The sequence below is a fragment of the Marmota marmota genome, unplaced genomic scaffold (assembly GCF_001458135.2).
Source record: "Marmota marmota marmota unplaced genomic scaffold, marMar, whole genome shotgun sequence".
Lineage (NCBI taxonomy): Eukaryota > Metazoa > Chordata > Mammalia > Rodentia > Sciuridae > Marmota > Marmota marmota.
Genome location: NW_025999968.1, coordinates 11,428,224 through 11,455,114, shown reverse-complemented (window position 1 = coordinate 11,455,114; position 26,891 = coordinate 11,428,224). Strand labels below are relative to the sequence as shown.

The 26,891-nt window shown below is 35.7% G+C and overlaps 1 protein-coding gene across 10 annotated transcripts in view; it reads left to right on the top strand.

Annotated features, from left to right (window-relative positions):
* Bbx (BBX high mobility group box domain containing) overlaps positions 1 to 26,891 on the top strand; it is a 261,386-nt gene that overhangs the window by 218,759 nt on the left and 15,736 nt on the right. For 8 of the 10 annotated variants that reach the window (XM_015478555.2, XM_015478554.2, XM_048803368.1 and 5 more), the window contains 5 exons: positions 8,499 to 9,507; positions 10,380 to 10,518; positions 13,612 to 13,760; positions 24,228 to 24,317; positions 25,635 to 25,694. In XM_015478555.2, the coding sequence (XP_015334041.1) occupies positions 8,499 to 9,507; positions 10,380 to 10,518; positions 13,612 to 13,760; positions 24,228 to 24,317; positions 25,635 to 25,694 (1,447 nt within the window). The remainder of the gene's footprint in view (positions 1 to 8,498; positions 9,508 to 10,379; positions 10,519 to 13,611; positions 13,761 to 24,227; positions 24,318 to 25,634; positions 25,695 to 26,891) is intronic. The other 2 variants (XM_015478556.2, XM_015478557.2) reach the window with 2 other exon arrangements.

Here is a 26,891-nt window from a genome sequence, read left to right as displayed (position 1 = left end):
AAAGCCACTGTTGCTGGATGTGCAATAGTGTACATTCCTCCAGCTACTATGGAGTCTGGGGCAAGGAGGATCAAAAGGTTTTGGCAAGTCTGGGCAACTAAATGAGATGCTGTCTCAAAATAAAAGTGCTGGGGATGTAGCTCAACAGCAGAGCACTTATCTAGAATTTGTGAGGCCCTGGGTTAGATCCCCAGTACCACAGGGAGGAAGGGAGCCATGAAAGAAGGCAAGGAATGATATCCCATCAATAATCTTACTTGACTGTGATTCCCCCAGTCTCATTTCATCACTGCCAGTTATTGGTTGTATTTGATTGAAATATGACTCCATTCAAATTTTCTTATATTATCCACGTTTTTATCACTTAACAGACCTCAAGCCCAGAACATAAACCTGCTGATATTATTTCAGTTCCTCCTAGAGTCATTGTAGAAATGAATTCTCATACTTAAAACTTCATTTAAGAAGGCCTTTTATTTGAATGTGATGTTTCTTATCATTTTATGCGAAGTTGTGAGTTTTTTTTTTAGAAAACTCCTTGAACTTTTCATTGCATTCCCAATTGGACAAACTTAAGTTTGGAAGAACTAAGATACAAAATGTGTGTAATGACTACCTTTAACATCTTCAGGGGAGATTTTAGCAGAGAGAAGGCCTTGTGAACAACAGCCACCACCAACCCATCTGAAATCTCACCTGGGTGAACTGTTTTAGCAAACCAAATAGAATACTATTTAATATGCCCAGACTCCAGTGTCAAGGGAAGCTTAGACCAGTGTTCTGTAACCAGTTATCTTTTATGATAAAGAGAATCTAATTTTCTTAGCAGCAGTGCTATTGTTTTTTCTTAGAAACTGTCAACCAGTATGTATTTTTATGGTTTTATTTAATTATAAGAAAAGTACACTTCTTGGAAAACACTGCTAAATGTCATCCTAGGGTTATATCTACCTGTTTTGGCAGATAATAAGTCAGTACAAAATGATTGTAAACATACCTTGGCTGTAAAACATTTGTTTTGTACTAAAAAGCAGAGGTTTTGAAATAGAAACTTCCTGATTAATGTCCACAGGTCTGTTTTCACACTGCCTTTTTTTAAATTTAGCTGACTCCTTCATAATAGAAAACGAAAGAAAGTATAATTAAGAGTAAAATAATATGGTACCTTTTGGAACTAGTTACCATCTCTTCATATCAGTTACATGGCTTCTGCTGTGGTATTCTTATCCTAGTATACATGAATTATCATTTCACAAAGTCTTTTCAAGCAGGACACACTGAAGAAATGAATCAATATCTTAACATGTTTAGAAAAGGATACATTTAGAGTGTCCCTGATTTAAAGAGATAAGCTTGGTGGTAGCAGAGGTTGATTATTCCTTTAAAGCTAGTACCCAATAACAAAGCTCATACCTACAGTGTGGTCTTCCTGAACTAAAACTGGCAGCCTCCCTGAATCCAGGAACATAAAACAGAATCCCTCCATAGCATGCTTTATCTCACCTTTCAGCATTTCTATCGAGTTTTTCCTTCATAATCACTTTGAAGAGAATTAACTTTTTTTATCCTGGGTTCAGCATATACCCTTGGGATCTTGGTATCAACATTATCAGTTTTTATTTTTCTTTTGGGAATGAATCACATTTCTTGCAGCATATCACCATCAGGCCTTTCTGACTATACAAAACAGGGAGGAATCTCAGTGTGGTTTCTGTTGGCAGAGGTAAAATTTAAAATATTTGTGATTAATTTTCACTGGTGCTCTTGGGAGGTGTAACTAAGGACACCGTGATTGCCTATCTAAGCCTAGCAGTAGCATGGTCATAATTAGCATTGTTTTTCATAGACTTTTAAAGTAACCTCTCCAGGTTTGAATCAGAATGCATTTTAGATTTGTCAGTTACCTAAGAACTAATGAACCATTCAATTTAACACAATTATCTGTCGAATGCCTTCTTGGAGAATACAAAGGTGAACAGAATACATTTTATGCCCTCTGTTACAAAAAACAGAGTAGTTCCTGAGGGAATATACACTAAGAATCAAATATTTATGCCCGTCTTTTGATTTAAAGCATTAGCATTTAACTTCTTTAAATGTAGTCATGGGGATTCCATCTCTGGAGGATGTCTAGATGATTTTTTGTTCTCACTTTAAAGAAGATTATTGTTTAATTTAAAATAATACTAGAACAATAAATGTAATTTACTATATCATGTACTATTTCAAGACCGGATTAATAACAACCCTCTACTAGACTAAATTAATAATAGCCATTAGTTGTGTGTTTCCCATAATGCATTTTTTAAAAAAAAAACATTTTTTAGTTGTCAAAGGACCTTTATTTTTATTTTATTTATATGTGGTCTTATACATGCTAGGCAAGTGCTCTACACTGAGCCACAACCCCAGCCCCCCATAATGCATTTTTGTTGCCTTGAGTAAACATCAGTTTGTGTTCTTATATGTCCATTGTGTAATTGTGTGCACATCTAGGCATGTGTGTGTAATGTAGTATGTATGTATATTCTTATGTTCTCTAAAGTATGGATATATGCACCCAAAGTGAACATAAGTAGATAAACTCAAAAGTAGAAATGAACCCACTTGTGTTTTAGAGTTGCTTGGTGAAAGATACTGATTTGAAGTCTTCCTAGCCTAATTTAATTTGATGTTTCTTTTCAACCACTTCAGAATCATTCAACCCTGGAATGAAAAATCAGAACAATATAATTAATCTACAAAGGCAATCACATGCTATTGATTGATATTAATGTGAATATTACTATTACTACTAATAATAGTATTAACTTTTTTCTAGCATTTATTCTATGTCATAAGCCCCAGAGTGCTGATTATCACAATACTGTTTTTTTCTTTCTATAGAGAAAGTATAGACTAGGTACTATTGTAAGTTCTATATCTGTGCAACTCATTGGACTTCACAGTATTCCTAAGGCAAGAAATATTAACATCCACATTTTATAGAGTAGAAAACTGAGGCACAGAAAAACTTAGTTAAATCCTATGAATAATCTTACTTGGCAATGGCCCCTTCAATGAACATAGGCTGTCGGTGGCAAAGCCCACTAGTAAGTATCCTAGACAACCTGGCTTCAGAATCTCTGCCTTTTGACACTGCTTCTCAACACTGAATTTGTCCATCTGCAAGAGCAAAGGCTAGAGTTATTACATCCATCCATATTCCCAGGTTCTGTTTATGTCATATGCAGATGCCTATTATGGTGAGGGGGGAAAAGAATAAAAAACAAATTGGGGAGTTTATCTTTAATGATTTTTGAAGTAATGGATAGGAAACTGAAGTGCTTATAAGAAGATGCTTGAACAAACAATGCTGTAGAGAGTCAAATATATTCTTTAGACTTAAGAAAAAATTCAGGAACTGCACATACAAATAGGTTCTACCATGAAACAAGGCCCAAGATCCCTAAGAGTCTGTCTCTTGTCTGTTTGTTGTTCCCTGCCACACACACACTTGTGGTATATGTATGTGTGTGTGTATATATATATATATATATATATATATATATATATATTCAACAAAAGAAAAAATGAGGAAGAGGTTTTCAAATTTTTTAAATCTACAAATACTAATGAATGTATTTGTAGAAGAATACGAACTTTGTTTAATAAGTAACCAAGGAGGAATACAAAAGAATAGTATCAATTAGTAGGAAAAAAAGGTCGTGAATCTTGCATGAAATGTATATGGCAAAAACTAAGAAAGAAACAAAGCAAACTTATGACTGTTTTTAACTGTTTAGAACTAAAGTTTAGAAGGAAATTGGCTGTGTCTAGATTAGAAGAAGAAGAAGGCAAAACAATATATTAATAAGTGTTTTGCCACCAGTGTGGGGAGGGGATAGAAATGTTCATTGAGAAAATATATGTGAAAAAAGGCAAGTGCTTATTAAGTTAGTTAGAAAAAGTTGGAATAACATGATCTTGGCATGCTAATTCAGATTTCCTACAGCAGGAAAAAAAAAAAGATTGTAGGATACTGCAAGACCTCACAAATGAAATTTATCTCACTTTTGGTAACCTTCAACAAGTTGTAGAAATAGAACTTAATGAGAACAAATAGAGATAAATTTCATTCTAATTTTCAACAAAAGTAAGCATAATTCCTCAAATGTAGGCTATTAATTTCTAGAAATATTGGAAATTATTTGAATAATGTTTGAACTCACAGAAAAGAAGATGAAAACTGGGAATTATCAAAGTTTCCCTTACAAAGGCCATTGTCACACGTGCTGTCCCTTAGGCTGTTTGTATTGCTTGCTACCTTTATATCCCAAATGGCTACAGACTGCCTTTCTTCTGTTCCTGTGTCCCCAGCTTCCACTCTTCCTGGAATCCACTGGGAAACACTGGTAGGGGGTCCGGATGGGAGAGATGAGGGTGTATAGGGAAGGGGTGAAGAGATGTCAGGGTTAGTGTGCTTCTGCCTTCCACTGGGCACCTGGCCTTTGGCTTCAATAACACCTTTATCCTGTTTGTCTCACTCTGGCTTCCTGCTGGTGCTAATCCCTGGGTTGCCTCAAGCTTGCTGTTTAGTCATTTTAGTTGTTCATGACCTGTCTAGCAACCTGTTCCCTACATTAAAGTCCCTCTGCTAGGTAGGCTTTTAAGTTGTTTCTGTTTGCCTAGTTAGACTCTGACTAGAAACAGGGCAACCTTATTTTCTATTTGGTATGGTTATAGTTATAAAGCAGACTTAGAGAATGCTGTTGGCATACTCTATCTAGATTTCAGCAAGACTTGACAGATACAACGTCCATGTGAACAAAATGGAAGAAATTTAGACTGGATTATTAAGCATTCTTAGATTCTGAAGATTATTAATATTTAAGAAGTACCCAATGAAAGGGATCTAGAAGTACCAGAAGGGTCTGTCCTGATCCATACCCTACTCAACATTGTTGCCCAAGATTTAGACAAAGACACAGATATTTAAAAAAAAAAAAATGCAGTTCTATCTGGGTGCAGAGATACAAACCTATAATCCCAGCTACTTGGGAGGCTAAGGAAGGAGGATGGCAAGTTTGAGGTCAGTCTGGGCAATTTAATAAGATCCTGTGTCAAAAGAAAAGTAATTGATAAAAGTCTGGGGATGTATCTCAGTGGTTAGAGCACATCTGGGTCAATCCCCAGTACTGTTAAAAAAAGAAAAATGTCTTGCCTCTAGGTACAAAATATACATGAGAAACCAACCAGTATATTATGTGGGTAAATAAATCTGGGATTTTAACTGACCACAAGTTCAATACAGGCCAGAAGTATGATATTTTTTTTTAAAGAGAGAAAGAGAATTTTTTACTATTTATTTTTCAGTTTTCAGTGGACACAACATCTTTATTTTTTTTAATGTGGTGCTGAGGATTGAACCCAGCACCCCATGCATACCAGGCGAGCACATTACCGCTTGAGCCACATCCCCAGTCCTGTGATATGTTTTTAAAAGAAGAATTCATCTCTGCACCCCATTGAAAATGTCCCTACCAACTAACAAATGGTTTTATTTCTCATCTGATATATTATGACAAGACTAGAACATAATTTATGAAAGACATTGCTAAAATGAAGTGTCCATTGTCCTCAACCCTGGTAAAGCTTTGTAACACGTGCAGGTTGTGGTTTTCCCACATTTGTTCACTTTCACCTCACAGGAGCCCCATGAAAGTTGCACCAGTATCACATTTTTCACCTGGTATTTCCTCCTGTGAGTTCAAACTCCATTCCTTAGCTTATTGGGTGGCTTTAGTTAGGTAATATGGTGGTTGGTCAGGAACCCAATTCTTTTTAGTAAAGGCTGCTCTCATTTCAGCAATTAAGACTAATAGGATAGTCAAAATTTTGCTCATATTTTAAAAAGAATTTAAACAGAACTGCTCTCTAATAGAGTAATAGACTTAATGTCTTTGTACGGAAGTTGGTTCACTAACTCTTGGGAAGTCTTTTAGTAGTGGGAATTCCTTCTTGGGGAAGGTTATATTAGACAGCCTCTGGAATGACACCCAACTCTAGAGTCTGATTTGGCTTTTAGATAGTGATATAAATTTGTGATTTGTGGTTTGTAATTCAGAGGTATTTGTTTTTCTTTTGTATTTCTGTCTCCGGCACTATAATTGTTCTCTCTTATAGTTTAGGATTAACATACTGTATTTGTGAAAAAATTTTCAAGAGCCTGAAACGAGGAAGTAAAGCATGACTAGTGTTTGGTATAATTACCTACCCAAGAAATATTATGCTATTTCCACGAATATGTCCCCAGAGTGAATGTCCGCATGTTTTCCATTTCATTCTTAGCTGTAGAATTCTATCAGGGATGATGAGGAGAATCATTTTGAAATATATTGAAGCAGAGAATAGAGTTTGCAACATATTATTAGGTTTGCTAAGTTGAACCTGTGCAAATGCAAACTGTCTGCATACCACTGTAAAAACTAGGACCTAGATGAGAGAAGGGCCCTGAAATGCTCTATTAAAGGCCACCAGGGGGGCTGGTTGAAAAATCATAAAATTTACCTTAAGGGTGCCTTTCTGGCCTTCTTTCTAAAACTAGTATATTCTTATTAGACCACCTGGAATAGTTATTCATGATAGGCTAGGATAGGCAAAAAAGGAAAATTAAAATTACTTTAAAATTGATTCAAAAATCAAATTCTCTCATAAGAGTAAAATATGCAGGGAAAATTAAATATGTTGGTTTTTCAGAATTAACATTCTGCTTTTTCTGTTATTTCTGATTAGGTTTAATAAATGAAAATTCTCAGTCTTTGTAGTCACTAAAAGTTACCTTACATGAGTTTCTGAAATAGATAGCTCCTTGATATTTCAGATCTTTCCTATGAGTGATCTGCACTCTTGTGATGTTTCTTTTTTTTTTTCCTAAATGCAGTATCTGCCTCTCCCCCATTCTCCAGTATTTTCCAAGTCTCACTAATCATAACATTATTCTCCCGGAAAGGTTTGAGATGCATTGAAAGTACAAAAATGAAAAAAAAAATGAGACAAAAGAGCATCTGATATTTAACTCAGTGTATTATCCATTTAAAAAATGAATTTAATGAAAATGAAAACTTGCCATTTGGGGTTTTTTTAAATGGATTGGTTTCCTACTCATGTACTTGATTTTGTACTGACTCAGCAAACCTCAATACTCTTTCCCCTCTAAGTTGCTAATGCAAAGTAAATAAAATTAGTTATGGCTAAGACATCCTATGCTGCCCTTGACCAAATCGGCACTATCAGCCTCTTGATAAATTCCTCAAAGGCAGAAACCTGACCTGATTGATTTTTTTAAGCATCCTACTTGGCCATGGCATTTCGGAGCTTGCACTTAGGTATTTAGGAATGAAAATCCAGATATTGAAAGTTAATTTTACAATAAGTTTCATTTACTCCTCTAGAAAATAGACTGTAATTGAAGTTTCAAGGTACCTATGAGCTGGAGAGGAAGTTGGCAATTTTCCCCTTAAATGTCTTAAGTGTGAAATGTTGTGAGTTATGTTGGAGAATTAAAAATTTAACTAGTTTGGGACCAGATGTGTTTCGCATTCAGAATTTTTCAGATTCTAGGAAAATGATACAGTAGATACATCTTACTCTATGTAATTTCCACAGTGCATATTGAAGTGAATGAATATTCTGATAGCAAAACATATGAATTGTCATTAGTGAGATAAACTGTTTAAGACATTAAACGTTTTCATGTTGGTTTAGGGCAGAATTTATAGCCGAGTAAGTTCAGATCAGATTGAAATTTCTACCAAATGAATTTAAAACAAATCACATGAACAGAAATCCCCTTTGTTTTCAGAGCTTTTGTGGTTTTAAGTGAGTTTTCTTCAGCATTTGGGGACCTATAATGTTTTATTCTTCTATTGGAACTTTTTGCAGTGGTTCAGTGATCATTGTGCCATTTCTAATTTCAACTGGATTGGTAGACACTCCTGCCATTCTCCTTTTCCCTTTAAGGATGCTAGGAAGGCAAACATCTGAAGGGAGTTTTGGGATAATAAAACCCTGAAAGTACTTGTCTCACATAGACCTCACAAGATCCTCTGGAATAGGATCATTTCCATTTTACAAAGGTTACAGGGAAGTTTGGAGTGAAGTGACTCATCCCATGCCACAAAGTTAATGAGCAGCCAAACTAAGAATCAAACTTGAGTCTTTTAAGTCCAAGTCCCATTCTCCTCCTACCAAATGTTATTTTCATACAAAAAGCTTCTGATGAAGCTGGAAATGATGATTCAGATATATGTTAGTCTAGAGTTTAATGATTGTATCACATTGCCTACAGAACTTTCATTTAAATCATTTAAGTTACTTTGGCAGAACTGCACTGACTAATAAAGTTTGTAGTGATTATTTTTTAAAGAGGGATAGAAGTGAAAAGTTAGCAGCTAATTTTGATTATGGAATAATGAGGATATTTTGTGTTGTTCTCCATTTTTGTTTTAACTGTTTAGATGTGCCTGGCATCAGAAGGAGTGAAAATGGATGAAACAAAGCTAATAAAAGCAAAAGAATCAGATGGTGGAAGAATTAAAGAATTGGAGAAGGGAAAAGAGGAAAGAGAAATAAAAATAGAGAAAACAGATGAAGCTGGGTTACAAAAGGAAGGAGAATTTGAAAAATCATCCAAGGAGAATATAAGAGATTCTAAGGAATTTAGAAATTTTGAGGAGCTACAAATGGATAATGTAATGGCTATAAAAATGGAAGACCCCAAAGAAATTAGAAAGGAAGAATTAGAGGAAGATCAAAAATACAGTCACTTCCCTGATTTTTCATACTCTGCCAGTAGCAAGATAATAATAAGTGATGTTCCCAACAGAAAGGATCACATGTGCCATCCTCATGGAATTATGATCATTGAGGACCCTACTGCTCTAACCAAACCAGAAAAGCTAAAAAAGAAAAAGAAGAAAAGCAAAATGGATCGACATGGAAATGATAAATCCACACCCAAAAAGACGTGCAAAAAGAGGCAGTCTTCAGAATCTGACATTGAGAGTGTCATATATACCATTGAAGCTGTTGCAAAAGGAGACTGGGGTGTTGACAAACTTGGAGAAACCCCACGAAAGAAGGTTCGCACATCCTCAAGTGGCAAGGGAAGCATTTTGGATGCCAAGCCACCAAAGAAAAAAGTGAAATCAAGAGAGAAGAAAATGTCAAAGGAGAAATCCTCAGACATCACCAAAGAGTCAAGACCTCCAGATTTCATTAGTATTTCTGCCAGCAAGAACATTTCTGGTGAGGTGCCAGAGGGTATAAAAGCAGAACCATTGACTCCCACAGAGGATGCACTACCAACCAGCCTGTCGGGACAGGCTAAGCCTGAGGATAATGACTGTCACAGAAAAATAGAGACCTGTGGTTCCAGGAAATCTGAGAGGTCTTGCAAAGGTGCTCTTTATAAAACCCTGGTGTCTGAGGGCATGCTCACCTCTCTGAGAGCTAATGTTGACAGAGGTAAGTAACTGCTACAAACCTAAAAGGAACATGAAAACCAAGTGGAAGGTCTGTTTTAGACCCATTGAAAAGCATCTCCATAAAGGACAATATGACGTCCAGATAGGTTCTTACATCCGGAGGGTTCTCTGTGGTATGTGGGTCATATTATTTTTTTACTTAAATGTTTGCCAGCACCATTCAGAAGAGTACATACCTGCAAATAGTTCTTGAGATGTAAATATTCAAAATGCCTAAACCCTTACTGGTATGGGCTGGCTCATTATTTTGATAAATCAGTATAGTGGAGCTTTTGATTTGGTTAAAACAGATGAAATTTTCTAAATGAAGCAGATATATTCATCAGGATCTTGAAAATGTAATTGAAATTTTTTTTAAAACATGACAGCACCCAGAAACTTAATTGTTGTGTATACCTTTATTCCATGTAAATTTACCTATCTTAAAATATAGCATCTGCTTAGGGTACTTATCTCTTGCCACGCTATATTCCACTAGGTCAGTAAGCTTTGAATGAAGATTACTTGGGAATACATAGTTCTCCTGGGATGTCCTTTCAGTGAATCTTGAGGAAATCAGAAGTGTGTATCAGCAAAGGGCTTGCTTGCTTTAAGCTGGTTATCAAATGGAAAACTTAGGTCTGTCTCTTGAATCCTGTGGTAATCTGTTAAGACAACGTATTCTAGAAGTTACATTAGTTACCTTCTTTGCATGTTTCATTATTAAAGTCCAGTGTGAATCATCTCTGTAAGTTACAGATAGTATCAAACAAATAACACCTAAGAAATCAAGAGTTCACCTGTGAAACAACTAAGATGATTTCTCCCAATCCCAGTGTATTGAGCACATGCTTTCTTCTTGAATACCCTTAGGTAAACGAAGCTCAGGAAAAGGGAACTCCTCTGATCATGAAGGGTGTTGGAGTGAAGAAAGCTGGACCTTTAACCAGAGTGGGACCAGTGGGAGCAAGAAGTTCAAGAAGACAAAGCCCAAGGAAGACTCTCTCCTTGGGTAAGTGCTCAGTCCACCTGCACTGCACAGATCCCCGTGTAGTTGGACGAATGAATCAGTTGTCACTTAGACTTAGTAAGCTCCCTAGAAAACAAAAATCAAGTGTATTACACAATTCCTGCTGTTAATACATTCATGTGTGTGATACCCCCATTCACTTTTAGGCACAATAGAACTTATGTAGGTTTTACACTTGAGTCTGAGTGTAAATCAAGTTCCACCATATAAGCAGTGGTGGTATTATAAATCCTTTAATATCATTAGGACCCTTTCTCATATCTGAAACTTTGGATGGATATTGTTAATATATTTACATTTTGCCCATTTTATGTACTCTATTTATAGTACTATATTTATATTCACTTAATATTTCTAAATGTATGCACATATGTGTATAAAATATGATAGCTGGAAAATGTGAGGTAAATAAACTTATGCTTCTGTACCTCTAACCTTGATTAGTTCAAACCATCTTCTGTTGCTCTAAGATTGAAATATTAGATTGAGAAGCTGGGGATGTGGCTCAGTGGTAGAACACTTGCCTAGCTTGCAGGAGGCCTGGTGTTCCATTCCTGGCACACAAAAGTGGAAAAAATTAGGTTGAATATTCTCATGGTACAAAGGACATTCAAGGCATTAACTGTGCATTGAAATGTAGTAGTAAACAAGCAGTGGTATACATCAAGATAAAATCATGAAGAATTGTTTCATACTTAATTTATGCCAAAGTCTTTCAATAACAATCTTATTATAAAGCATTTTGTTAATAATATGTAAGATTCAGTGCTTTGTATTGGTGAGGAAAGTATCTGCATATTTGGTTGTACTGTTTTGAAAATCCTTTGAGATTTCTCATTAGCACAATTTGAAAAGAATACATTGAATGGAAATAATTCTCTGTTTTTTCATAAGTGCTTAAAAGTATGCAAATTTTATGCATTTGGTGTATTTTATTTGTTTTATTCATAATATTTGCATTTCTATTTGTGGAATACTGTAATATTTTTCCTCAGAAATTACAGTGCTTTAAAGTCTGGTTAATTCTAAGACTCTAGGTCATCATAAAGTGGGAGGATGGAAATTATTTCTCATGGTGCTGGCTCCTCAAGATTATTTATATTGAAATAATATATTTATAATTGTATATATTTCATTTCTAATATTTTAAAAATCCAAAGTACTTCAAATTAGTTTTGCTTACATTATGCTTAAGTAATGACATGAATTTCCTCCCATTTGTCATTATCAAATGATACTTTCAATGCAGAATTTCCGAAAAAATGATCATTGAGCTTTTAGATCACTGTTTTGTATCTTCTAGAATAGCTGTCAGTGCCTTCTGAGTCTAAACAACAAGAGGGAAGCAGGTCTCGTTACAGAAGTGCTAGGTGAAAAAGCCAGCATCAAGGCTCCCCAGTAGAACTGACTCTGATACTTCTATTAGAAACTAATTTGAGAGAAAGAGATGTTCTCCAGTCTGGTGAGAAACTGAATAAGTTTGAAACAGTGTTTAAAAATCTGTCCCCAAAGAAATGAGTATTTTCATCATTTCTGAGAAAGCCACCTGTATATATTTGAGAGTGGTTTTCTGGTGGTTTAAATCAACCCTACAATTTAGTGCTCTTTCCTCCTTAACTACTTTTTGACCTGTCAGGATCCAACTGTTTGGTATTACCTTGTTTGTAACATGCCAGTATAGTGCCTAAGCAATGAGAAATGATGGTTCTGTCAGTCTCCTTTGAGATTTGTAGGTGAACACTATCTTTTTAATCTCAGATAATGTACTACTTGTTTAGTTAGTTACAGCCAAGAAAAATTCAGTTTAATATTTGCAGTTCTAATTTTATAAAGGTCTCCCAGAAAAAAACATAGATGGTTATCATTGTTCTCTTTAAAAATGTAAACAGTCCCAAGAGACCATGTAAGTTATGTCCTGCATTTTCACAGTTGTCTTTTGTGGATATTCAGATTGTCTGACAAACTCATGACTTAAAGAAAAAAACTTTCTGATAATATCTGATTAATAGCAAACTTTCTATCAGCATGAGCTTTTTTTTTTTTTCCTAATTGATGAGAAAAGATGATTTTATTGGTAGGAGTATGTCCTACCCATTACCCTCCTACTGCTCCACTTAGTAATGGCCATTTTCTTTTAACATTTGTGTTGATCGTCTGACCTTCTTACCTCTGTTTCACAATTCTCATACCTTCCTCTAAAACTGAGAACAGTTTTAGGTGGGAATATCTCAAGTGCATCTCATAGCTGGAAGCCAAACACATTACCAAAGCTACTCTCTTTCCATACACCTTTCATTTCCCATCTACCAGGCATAGCAGTTCTGTAGCTTTCCCCATCTGTCTCGAGAGTGCCTTAGTTAATAAGTCTCATGAATGATATCCACCAGCCAGCCTAGGATCCAACAGATAGGCAGCCCATTGCTCCATGGGGACCTTGGAGACAGTCAAAGCCATTCCAAGGATTCCCCAGCCTTGCCGGTGGACGTTTTAGTCATATGTGCTATAAGTTAAAGTGGTGTTGCCTCTCACCACTTCATTGAAAACTGGCTTTACTTTTCTCATTGTGTTTTTTTCATCTTAATATGATCTCCATATTTTTTTTTCTGATATTCAAATTTCATGTGCTTTGTATGTATGTGTGTGTATACATGTCTTAAGCATAAAACTATATATATATAAAACTAATAAGTGTGTCAATACATATGCATATATATGAATCTTTAGAATGAAAAACTGAATAAGGTATGCTTTGTACTGAACTTTATGAGAAATTCTCATGTCAATGGAGAGTATGACAAATTCCCCACTTCAAACATATTCTAACATTTTAAATAATGTTTCTACTTTTCTAAGGTAAGGATGCATCTTGTCATATGAGTTTACAAAGAAAACTTGGTAAATTCAAGCATGTCAGAAAATGTGGATTTTTTTTTCCTTTGCACAAAATTTATTTAAAATGCCTCAATTCCTAGGGACCCTGTTTTCAAATGCAATATCTTAAAACTATGTCTTGTATCATTTTCTGTTTAAATATTTGGTCATGTGCTGATTGATTCCTCTCCCCAATTTTAATAGCTCAGTAAAGCTGGATGAAGAATTTGAAAAGAAATTCAACAGTCTCCCTCAATATAGTCCTATTACATTTGACCGGAAATGTGTACCAGTCCCAAGAAAAAAGAAGAAGACTGGAAATGGGCCCTCAGAACCGTCTAAAACCAGCAAAGGTTAGCCTTCACCTGTACCTCCCTTGCAGTGTGGTCAGACTCTCAACCAGCCCCTTGGCTAAGCTTCTGCAGTTCCCTTTAGATAAGTACAATAATTGTATTTAGAATTAAGGCAGTCGGGAGTCACAATTTCTGCTTGCTTTTCAAGATTATCTTGGTCCCTGCCTCCCTTTTTTCCCTCCCTCATTCTTCTTCACCTCTGTCCTTTGGCATCTTAGTCTGTACATTGCCCTTAAAGGTGTATCCAGCTTTTCCAGATGTGTTTTATACAGTCTTCAACTTTCTGCTCTCCAGAACTCTAATTTGGAATGTAAAACTTTCCAGAAACCGCTGAATCAAACCAATTCTTGTCTTCTTGAGTCTACAACAGGTTGGGCTCTGGACTATAAAATCATTATATTTTCCTAATTAGCAGAAGCTATTCTTCACTGGCAGTATGGACCAAATAAAAATAAAAGTACCTGCAATACTGCAGTGATATATATTTTACTGGTTTTGTTAAATTTATAAAAATGCTTTGTTTAGCATATTTATTTTCAAGAATTGGCTTCTCCCTATCTGGCTACTGTATTTTATTATTATTATTATTTTTTTTGTGTGTGTGTGGTGCTGGGAATTTAACCCAGAGCCTGGTACATGTTAAGCAAGTGTTTTATCATGGAGCTACATAACCCAACCCCTCAGCTTCTCCCTGTGTCCGTAAATCTCTTACAATTATCAGCATGACTTGGCAGATCTTAGCATGACCATTCAAAAAAGGATTTTAAAGAATGTGGGGCATTTTCAGTGGTCTCAATACCTGAGACTCCTATTGACATTTGTGGGATGGTGCCGAGATGCCAAACATCCTTCTCTGCTCAGGACATTCCAAGCACAAGGGAGATTGTCCTCTATCCAAAATTATAATATTACTGTCATTGAGAACCTTGTCTTCCACCTTGACTTTAGGTCTGAAGATTGGTGGAGAAAGTATGCCTCCAGTGAGCTGTCCTTTAGGGACAGAAAATAAATGGAAGAATTGGTGTGGCTGAGCTACAGCTGCTTTCAGGATCAAATTCTGAGCAAGATTTGATAGAAGAGTTTTTGTAATTGTCTTGCAGAAGTGGCTGTCTGTTTCCTGCTTTGTGTTAAATCAGATTAATTCCTTCCTTTTGTGTATTTTAGATAGATCATATATAAATATTTTAATGGAGAGATATAATTTTGTGGATTTTTGAGGGGATCTTTAAGATATATGGATGAGGGAAAATTATGATGTCTTCTAAAAATAACTAAACTGTTCTCTCTCAAGACCTAATCATTCTTACGAATTGCCACACAGAGGGTTGCTTTGAGATCTGTATTTCGGGACATCATTGAATGACTGGTGAAAATTCCCCCTTTGGGATTAAAGGAAAGGAGATACACAAAAGTCATTTTTAGGATTAGCTGTTTTTCTCTATGGTTAATAAAAGTAAGACTAGTGAATAAAGTACTGGAAAAAGAAGTATTGTTGCATCAATTGGTTTGCTCATCTGGGAAAATAAAATAGCATTGTATCAAGGTCTTCCAAAATGGATAGGAAAAGAAATAAAGTAGACATTGACAGGTAGTAGCTGAGCACTGAAATGGACTACCAAATGAAATCGCAGTCTTTATGCTCTGGAGAGATTTAGGAATAGGCAAAGTAGTCTGTTAGCCCAAAGATACCAGCTACCTTGAGCTCCCATAATTCTTGGATTTAAGGTTGCTGATAAATACTTGACAAGCCAGTAAAATGGAGCCTAATTGATTGATGTACAGGATGCCTTCCTTATCCCCCTCCTTGTAGTTCAAGACATTCATTTTATTGCTCTGAAGTTGGCCAAATTATCTATCAGGGAAGGTAACATTAGATTTATTTTTGTAAAGCTATAAAGCCCTGAAGTTAGAATCTATTTTCATGAAACCTTCTCTAGGGTCTTAGTTGTCCATTATGTGATTTTCTTCTCTCAGCTGAGATTAATAGTATTTCTTTTGATGTGACATAGCATTTCAGAAAATGCTACTTCATACAGTATCATCTTGTCTCTCTCAGTATGCCTCTCAAGCCACAAAGTCACTGGTTCTTATCCGGTATATAAATAATAACATATGGGAAGTCTTCCAAGACTTTAGATTTTGCTCTGCATTCTGTTTCATGAAGTAAAATGCAATTAAAACAAAGCAGAAATTAAATAATATATTCTTTATTTAACAAACTAAAGAAATAGTATTTGTGACTGATTGTAATTTGGCATTAGCAACACCAATGTACTACACTACAAGTTATTAATGAAATTATCATACCAGCTGTGCCGTAATTGCCTGATCTTTAGGGGATAGATGAGATTGTTTTCTTCAACTCTAGACCCTTTACACCTTTGCATAATGAATCATCCAAAGCAAGCACTGTGTATGGAATCATTAGAAGGATTTGTATCCTTAGGAAACTCATTTTCCCCTAAAAATTTGCCATTGGTCCAGTTTTATTTTCTCGTATACTGTCATTGAACATTCATTATATTTTTTCATGGTTTATACTTAGTAGATTTTTAGATAACTTTGGCTTATCAAATGTACAGAATTTTTCTGAAATTTAATTTTTAGAAGAAATTATTATTTATGCATTTATGCAGTTGTGTATCTCAGAATCATTATACTTATGTGGGTTTATTCCTCTATCTTCCCATTGGTGGTCTTGTTCATATTTGTTTTTCTCAATAAGTTTCTTATCCATTACCATTGTCTTTTCATTGTTTGTGCCCTGTCCCTTATGTCTATATTATAGATCTTGGCAAAAGTAAAAACTTTTGCCAAGAAAGGGATGAAAATAACAAAGTGCCATCTTCCTCCAACTGGGTTTGTGCTGTGTTACGTTGAGAACTAGAATTTCCCTTCACTTCTAAGAACAAAATTATCCAGTAAATTATTATTGACCTAACATACTGCAGTTCAGTTAAAGTAGCCCAGTTTGACATTGTTTTCAATCTGACATCGTTCTCTTGTAATTGTTTGTTTTAAAATGAAAATTTTAAATGATGACCCTAAGTTTAATTGTAACTTCATAAGAGATTTGTTTGACACGTTACTTTATGTATATTCCTGATGTATGAAGCCTTGTTTCCAAAAGCATCAGAAGTCAAAGTTCTGTGCAAAATTGTAATTTTCAACAAAGTAGGGTCTTGGAGGAAAAAGGAAATTGAGGTCCATTTAGGGTGTTTGATAATGCCCCATCTTGACCTTTGACTTAACTTTTCCTCTTTTATTCCTTCTATTCTTATGTAGTTCATTGACCTTTAACAAATATACTATGGTTTCTTTTTATTTTTTTTTTCAGTCACACTTTTTTTTAAAAAAAAATATTTTGTTTTAGTTGTAGTCGGAAATAATAGCTTTATTTTGTTTTTATTTGGTGCTGAGGATCAAACCCAGGGCCTCACACAAACTAGGTGAGCACTCTACCGCTGAGCCACAACTCAAGCCCCTTCAATCACACTTATTTTAAGATTGAATTTTTTTTTTTTTTAATCACAGTGGTAATAAAAGAAGCAGTTTCACAAATCAAAAGTTGAAAACAGAATGTTCCCTGTTTGGGATTGAGTCAATGAGGGGATGCTTTTCGTTTGAGAGAACTAAGATTGGCTAATAGTTCAGCCAGCCTTTCCAACTAGGAAGTTATAGCTGTTCGGTTAGGAACAGTTCTTCATTTTGTTCTAGAATTGTTTTGAGAATCTTCATTGCCATCACACTTTTTCAGAAACATGGTGACAACACATTTGTAATATGTTTACTCTTGTAATCTTGAGATACTTAACAAAGCGTGCACATCCAGCCCAAGAAGGTAGCTTTTCTGCCTTAATGAATTTTAACTTCATTGTGGCTTGTACACTTCTGAGAACTTATGCACGTCAACAGATCCACATGCTTAGCAGCTGGATGCACTTTGATATAAATGATTTCAAAGGAATTTATTATTTCATTAGTTTCTCATTATGTGTTCAAGATAGAAATGGCACCCTGATCTTCGACAAAACCCTTGCTCTTTTTGTAGGTTGAAAACATGAAACTATAAAATCTGGGGGAAAGCCACCACCATTAGAATTATGCCTGACATTTGTTTATGACAACAGTTCTAAAAAGCGGGTTCACTTAATTTACCTTTCCTGCTGACCTTAAAAAATTACCATACCAGGTTAACAATGGAAAGGCTTCTATGTCACTATATACAGTCTTACCCCCCCAAAATGTCCATTTTCAGCAAGCTTTGAACAATATGTCTTGGAAAGGTTATTATTGACATGTCTATGGCAACCTGTCACCCCCTTGGCTTGTTTTAGGCCCTATTTTCTACCCAGCTATTATGTTTGAGGGCAAAGGAGAATATAGGCCATCCTGCCCAGGCACTCAAACAGAGACAGACCTAAGCCAGTTTGCATACCAGCAGTGAGTGATTTTATCACGAGGACACTGAAGTTGATCTAAATATTCTCTCAAGAACTTTGGTAGGGAAAGAGATGGAATGGAAGCTTGAAGGTGGTAGAGTAAAAAACTTCAATTCTTTGTTTTCTGAATGATTCTTTCAAAAACTCTTTTCTCTCCTTTTCACTTTCACCTTTCCCTGTCCTCCATGGACACTTCTGTGTTAATCTAAATTTATATTACATTTTAAAAGATGGTAGTAAATTTCCTTGTATTTGCTATTTGTTATGAATTTTTTACTTAATTTTCTTTAGACAACATTTCAAACATACATACCATGCTGGTGAGCAGAAATTAAATTGTTCTCTTCTTGACTCCAAAATTACTGCTTTTCAGTAAATATCATTAGATATTATATATTACTTTCTTTTCAAGTTTGTCACTTTCTTTGAAGAAATTGTCATTTGCTTTAGAGTATTTTATAGCTATGTTTGTGTGGGTGGCTTGGAGCAGGAATTTTAAAATGTAAGTCTCTATAAGCTCATTTATGTACAAAAAGCACTCTGGATAGTCTCCCCCCCCCCCCCCTCGCCCCCCGCCTTGGTAATATTGCTAAGTTCTTTTTTAGCTTTGTCCTTAACTTGTGCACTTTTTAGATTTCTCTAAGTATAGCTGGATCTGAAAAGATATCCCCTTTCTTCTTTCCTAACCCTGTCTATACATCAGTTTGCTTCTGTGAACCACTTTTTCTGATCTCATCCTCACTGTGTACCAATATATTATCATTATTAATTATTTTCCTCCAGGTAAATCTACTAGGGTCTTTGTGATCCTGAGGAGTTTCAGAACTGTCTTTCTGCTTTTGTTTTCTGTGTTTGCCAACATATCAGTCAGGTGCACCAGCCTGCAGTTTCCTGGGTTTTATGAAATATAGGAGGCAGTGATTGCAAACAGATTATATAGAACATCTATAATATAGCGTGTATATATGACATTTTTTTTCATACTACCTTCAATTTATTTTCTTTTATTGCTCACTTTTTCTCAAAGAAGCAAACGAGTGCCTTTTCTATTTCCATTTCAAACCAGCAACAGACAATTCAGAAGTGTTTCTATGGGTTATTTAGAGGGATGTCTTGGTGTGTTCATCAAAAAAACACTTACACAGATTTATGGTGTCAGTAATAACAGCAACAGATGTCATTTCTTGCACACTTTGTGCCAGGCATTGCTCTCAGAACTTTATTTACTTCTTGTGAAACAAATATTTACTGAGAACCTGTCATGCACTAAGCACTATTTTAGGCACTTAGGTTATATCTGTGAATGAAAGCAAAGAACACTGCTGCTGTGGAGGTTAAATTTTATTGGGGTTTTCAGACCATAAATGAGCCCAAAGTAAGCAAAGTTATTATGAGTGTAGAGGTGAGAAGTGGTTTGGAAAAAAGAATAGGTTGACAAAGCAGCTAGGCCAAAGACCAACAAGGGAAGAAAAGACTTGAGCAGTACTATAAACTATCCAGAACTAACAGACACATATGAAACACTATCCAACAATAGCAGAGTGAACATATTTCTCAAGTAAACATGGAATAATCTCAAGAATATGCTTTGCAAACTGATATATTTAAAAGGATTAAAATAATACAACACATATTGTTGGACCACAGTGGAATAAATTTAAAAATCAATAGTAAGAGAAAACTTGGGAAACTCATAAATGCATCAAAGCTAAACAACACACTCCTAGATTACCAGTATGTCAAAGAAGAATTCAAAAGGTAAATCATAAGGAACTTTGAGGTGAGTAGAAATGAAGAACACATATCAAAACTTGAGGGGATGTAGCTACAGTAATGTTTAGAGAGCTTGAAATGCCTAAGCTAAGAAAGAAGATGTCAGATCAATAATCTGCCCTGCCTTTCACATAAAGACATTGGAAAAACAAGAACAAACTTAAACTCAAAGAAAGCAGAATGAAGGGACTAGGGTTGTGGCTCAGGGGTAGAGGTCTTGCCTAGCACGTGTGAGGCACTGGGTTTGATCCTCAGCACCACATAAAAATAAATAAAGTTATTGTGTTCGTCTACAACTAAAAATTTTTTTTAAACAAAAAAGCAAAAGGAAGGGAATAATAAAGATTAGAGAGGAAATTAACAAAGTTAAATGGAATAAATAAAGAATAGAAAAATAGAAAATCAATGACCAAAAATTAGTTTTTTGTAAAAAAAGAAAACAAAGTTAAGAAGCATTTAGCTCAATTGTAACCAGCAAAAAAGGAGAATATTCAAATTAGAAATGGAATAGAGGACATTACTATCAGTTTTACAGAAAGGAGAAGCATTAGAAGACTATGAACAATTTTATATCAGTAAATTAGATAACCTAGATAAAACAAACAATTCCAAGAAAGACACAAACTACTGAAACCAACTTAAGATACAGACAATCTGAACAGACCTATAACTATTAAAGAGATTGAATTAGCTTAAGGGGTTTGAAATATGCCTAAAGAGTACCAAAAAAAAAAAAAGTCCAGTTTCAGATGGCTTTACCACCGGATTGTACCAAACTTTTAAAGAAAGAATTAGTACCAGATCTTCATAAATGAATCCAAAAAAAAAAAGAAGAGTGAACATTCCCCAGTTTACTTTGGGACTCATTCCAATGTCAAATTAGACAAAGAAATGAAAACTACAGGCCAATATCCTGGGTAATAAGGAGCACAAAAATTCCTTAACTAAATGCTAAGAAATCAAACTAGCAAAATATCAAAAGAATTACACACTGTGGTTATGTGAGATTTTATCCCAGGATTGTAAGGTTGGTTTAACACCACAAAATCAGATCATGTAACATTATTATATCAACAGACTGAAAGCCAAAATTACATGATCATCTCAACAGAGAAAAATTTAGTACTTTTTCATAATAAAGACTGCAAACTTGGAACAGAAAGGATTTCCCTCACCCTGTTAGTTTTCAGCGGACACAACATCTTTGTTTGTATGTGGTGCTGAGGATCGAACCCGGGCCGCACGCATGCCAGGCGAGCACGCTACCGCTTGAGCCACATAACCAGCCCAGATAACATTATACTTAATGGTAAAAAATCAGACACTTTCCCTGTTCCTGACATTCAGAAACAGGACAAGTATGTCCACTCTCACCACTTCTATCAACATGGTACTGTGTTCTAAGCAGTAGTTAGATAAGAAGAAACTGATCTGCCTTTGTGATCTTGTGATCTTGTGATAAGAAGAAACTGATCTTTTCAAGACTGAAAAGAAAGAAATAAAACTTACTGACATGAACTTGAATATAGAAAATCCTAAGAAATCCACTAAAATACCCAAATGAGTTTAGTAGGGTTACAGGATACAAAATTATATTTTCATATACTTCCAATGAACAACCCAAAAATGAAATAAGAAAAACAACTCCATTTACAATAGCACCAAAAAGAATAAAGTACTTAGGAATAAATTTAACAAAAGAAGTGCAATATAATGAAAACTATAAAACATTGTAGAAAGAAAGATAATATAAATGGGAAAATATCCCATGTTCATAGATTGTAGGACTTAATGTTAGATAGAAACATTCCCCCAAACTAATCTGCACAGTGAGAAAGGTATCATTTCCACAACCTTAGAATGACCATACTCAAAAAGACAGATAATAGTAAATGTGGAAAAATTGAAACCCTTATTTATATACTGCAAGTGGAAATATAAAATGATGCAGCTGCTTCTTGGCAGTTCTTTAAAAGGTTAAACATTGACCCTGTAATTCTACTTCTAGGTGTATGCCCAAGAGAAACAAACACATACATCTACACAAAAACTTGTACATGAATGTTTATAACAGCAATATTCACAAAAATAAACAATTGATATAAATATCCATCACCTGCTAAATGGATAAACAAGATGTATTATATCCATACAATGAAATACTATTCTTCTTATACTGACCACATATAGCATGGATAAGCCCATAAAACATTCTGCTAAATCCTAAAGCCAATCAAAAAGGACTTTATTGTGTGGTTCAGTTTATATGAAGTTTCTATAACAGAGAATATTAGTGATTGCTTAGGGAAAGGGGAATTGCAAGTACAGGAGAAGTGATAACTAAAAGATGTGTGGTTTATTTTTGAGGTGATGAAATATTCTAAAATTTGGGGATGTTTGCAAGTATCTCTGAATATCAAAAACATTGAATTATATACATTAAGTGAGTGAACTGTTTTATATGAGAAGTATATTTCAGTAGAACTTTTTTGTTTTTAATCAGCTTAATGATAATTTTGTGAAGGAAAGGCAGATCACAAGGGATGGGAATGGGGTGGGGTTGCAGTTTTGCAATGGGTGGTCTGGAGATGCTTGAGCAAAACCTTGAAGGTGGTGAAGAAGTTGGAAGAACATTTTCTAGGCAGAGCTGACAGCCAACATAAAGATCCTACTAGCAGGAGAGAGACTTTGTATGTGCAGGGAGTAGCCAAGGAGGCCACTGTGCTAGAAAGAAGTGAAGCAGGATGTGAGCTTACAGATACAATGGAAATTTGTAAGGTGGTTGGCTTTTCAAATACACAGCAACATGCTGGGGTGATGCATCTGTGAGCTGGTATTTAAAGCCCTGAGACCAGAAGTAATCACCAAAGGAAGGAGAGTCAATAGGGAAGAGGACAAGGACCACTCTAGAGTCCAGGGCTTTCCAAACTTAAGACATCTGGGGAAAGGAAGATGCAGAAGAGACAAAGAGGGAAAGAATGAGGGAAGAGAGAAAGCAAAACAGCTGTGTCCTGAAATCCAGGTGAAGGAAGCACTGAAGGCAGAAGGTGGACCTGGAGGGAATAGCTAGATTGGAAGATGCATGAGCACCATGAGCCTCAGCTGTTGGCCTTCATGCAGCAGGTTTTCATGAGTGGCTGGGTGAAAGCCTGGTTATAGTGAGTTTAAGACAAAACAGAAGGAGAGAACTTAGAGACAGCAAAGGCAGTCCTCTGAGGGGAATTTCACTGCAGGTGGAAACCTGCAGTGGACATGAGGGAAGTTTGGGAGAACTTTTTTTTTTTTAATTTGGGACAAATAACATATGTTTGTATACTGATGGAATGACCCACTAGAGAGGGAGGGTAGAAGTGACTAGGCAGGTACATAGTTAGTTCACCTCCTGCCAGAAGGAGAGCACATCACAGAGGCTGGTAGGTGGGGAGATGCAGCAGGAGCTGCTTGTGACACTGCTCACTTTATCCTCACACCAACCATGTGAGCTAGGCACTGCGGTTGATTTCCATGTACAGATGAGGAAATAGGAGTTACGTAAATTTATGCATACAGGAGTATCCTCAAAGTATAGAAAGTGCCTACTTTGGGGAGGTCATTGCTGTCGTTGGTTGTTGGTATTTCTAATTAATTGGAAAGCCTCAATTCCGTTTTCATTTGAGACAACTAAGATGGATTCTGAGATTTCTCCCCTTCCATTCCAGGAAAAAAAAAAAAAAGTTTTGTTTTGTTTTGTTGGTTTTCCAAATATCTTTCTGTTTTTAAATCACTTTTTTCTTCCTAGAGTAGCCTCCAAAAAGACCAGAAAGCTACCTAATGCTCTCAGGTCAGCTGTCATCCTGAAGGTGCTGTCCTTGTGAAAGTCAGTTCTCTTAGGCGATGAAATCCACATGCCATCCTTTCCTTCATGGCATTGGCATCTAAATTGGAACCTTTGCTCTGTAATAGACCATCACCATGCTTCTGGTACTGGTTGCAATCCGTTTCCACCCACTTAATCTGCAGTTTCTGCCTAGAAAGTTCCAGCCCTAATGGAGGCTTCTGCCCAATACTTTCCAAGGAAAATCTCACTGGGTTTTACACAAGCCTAAAGAAAAGGGCAGAGTCCCAAGATGAGTGGAGATGCAAGATATTGTTTCTTGCAACTGGATTTACTCTTTCCACAGGAGGGAGGAGGGTGTAATTGTTTTAAAACACACAATATTGTTTTGTAAAGCATTGCAAATTTAAAATATATTCATATTGATATTGTCTGTAGGTCCTTTCCAGTCTCAGAAAAAGAACTTATTCCACAAAATTGTCAGCAAATATAAGCACAAAAAGGAGAAGCCTAATGTTCCAGAAAAAGGTATTGGTGCCTTCCATCCTCCATTAAGGTTTCTTGATCGCCTCCATTGCCAGCTCATCTTGAGTAAAGCTTCCGCGTGCACCTCCTTTACCTTTTTCTCCCCTGTGCTTGCTTCAGTGTCATCAGCTCCTGACTGGGCATTTTTTTTTCTTTCTAGACTCTGCAGCTAATTATAAACTTCCATCCCTTGGATTCCTACTCAAATCCATATTTGTCTTTTTGTACAGAGTTCCATATGAATTTTAAAATTGATTCTTCTCATCTACATTTGGTACCTTTTGTAATTTAGTCTTTTTGACCTCGTGTCTATTTATTTCTTTGGCTCTTCCCCGCCCCCCATGTCTGGCAGCCCTTCACACCATAACCACATTTTTCTGCTTCCTGAAATCTTCATATTCATGTCAAAGTCCCACTGTTGGGGATTGCCATGGACATTTTTCTCCACTCCTAAGTTCTAACTTGCCTCTTTTCCTCCTCTGTGTACTTCAATGTTGGCTGAACTCTTCTCCCAACTCCTACAGTCACATAACTGTTATTTCCAGAGGGCCCTAGAGACTTAATGTACCCCACCCCTCCTCTCCTCTGAACAGCTATCTCATTGTTATGATCTTGATGGGCCCTTGAACCTCTTCAGGACTCATCTCAAGATCTCTTTCTTGGAGTTCAGGACCCCTTCTTCACATAAAAGATAAATCTTCCCATCTGGCTCAGTATAGCCACAAGTCGGGCTTCAGTGTCTGCCTGCATGTCAGTGTCAAACCATAAACAGACTCATTTGATGCACACTCACATCCTACTTGCATGGCCAGATGTGAAGCACTCTGTGCTTCCTGAGTGAGGCTCTCACTAGCAGCTGTCTTCTGTGTAGGCGAATGCGCCTGTGTGTGCCTGTGTGTAACATCCTCTTACTAAATGTGGGCTTTCACCTCTACTCAGCCTCTTTTTTGTTTGTTTGTTTTGTGTATTTATGTATATATTTTTTTCATTTGCTTCCAGTGAAGAAACTTTATTTTTCAGGTAAAATTGTCATACCCTTTACTGATCTTCAAATTTTCTGTATTAAAGTCAAAGAAATTACCCAACAGTGTATTTCACAAAAGACAAATTTTGTTTATCCATTTCCTGTGTAGCCTCCAGCCATAGCTTCATTAGTTTAGTTGGCAAATACAATTTGAGAACAAAATAATTGAAATAAAATTCCATTTTATTTTTATGATGTTTCATATTTAAGTTACTTTGTACATAACCTTATTTTTATAGTATTTATATCCATATTAGGAATACAGTTTCACATTTTTTTTCTATCATTGTTTTTAGGAAGTGGGGATAAATGGTCAAACAAGCAGCTCTACTTGGATGCCATTCACCCTACAGAAGGTAAAAGAATGAACACAGTGTTTAATTTCAGATAGTCTAAGTTGAAAATTGAATAATTTTTTATAGACTTAAAAAAGTCATCATTTATATAGGTTCAACCAATAGCATTAGAATTTGTGTTAATAATTACATTTTGAGGTCTCCTGCAAAGAGTCAGACAGAATATATTGTGGTGTTTAATTTATGAAAGGAGAATTTGACACCTTTGAATGACATTAACCAGAGATTTGAGTTTTGTTTATGACATTAATGACTCACTCTGGTGAGTGTTAATTTATATGAGTTAAGGAGCCATCCTGCCCTTCTTCCCATTGATTCCCCTTTTCTCATCATAGATAATTTTAAAGACCTGAATACTTTTGTGTAGTGTTTACTTCATTTGAAAACTAGAAGGAATCTTAGCAATCATCCAGTTTGGACCTCTTTGATTTACTTATGTCCAGAAAAGGAACCTGTCTACAAAATATAGTTTTTCCTTTACTGAAAAGGAGAAAAAAATCAATATGTACATTTGACCCTAGTCACTTTTCAGAAATACTCATATTTTTAAGGTATTTATAAAAGATTTTCATGTTTAGCAAGGTATGGTGGCACATGCCTGTAATCCCTGGGACTTGGGATGCTGAAGCAGGATTCTGAGTTCAAGGTCATCCTTAGCAACCTAGTGAGAGCTTGTCTTAAAATATTTTTTTTAAAGAAAGGAGGGTATAACTCGGTGGAAGTTAAATTCCCAGTTACCAACCCCCCAGTGCCAGTTCTAGTTTGAGTTACATTTATCAAAAACTTTTTTGGTTTAATGGACATAATTCATACATGCCACGTCTGCTTTTGCATCATTTTACTTTTACAGAAAATGACATCAATATGAATGTTTTCTGACCCATTATTTCACATTCACAACCTCTGTGAAGTATTATTTCTGCCTAAGTGCAGGCAGAACAAAATATGAATTGTGCTGTTCCCAGCCTTCAGTCCTAACATCCCCAAATTGAATTATTAGCTCTTTTGTATTATAAAAATATATTACACACATTTTTTATAAATATAAGATACTGATAGGTCATCAGAGAAAGCTAAAGGCATTTAAGACCACATTACTCTTCCCTTCAAATGATACCATTTTAAATACTTCCTTTTTTGTTTTGTTTTGCTTAGCTTTTTTTATACATTAAAAATGCTGCTGAGTTGCCACAACTA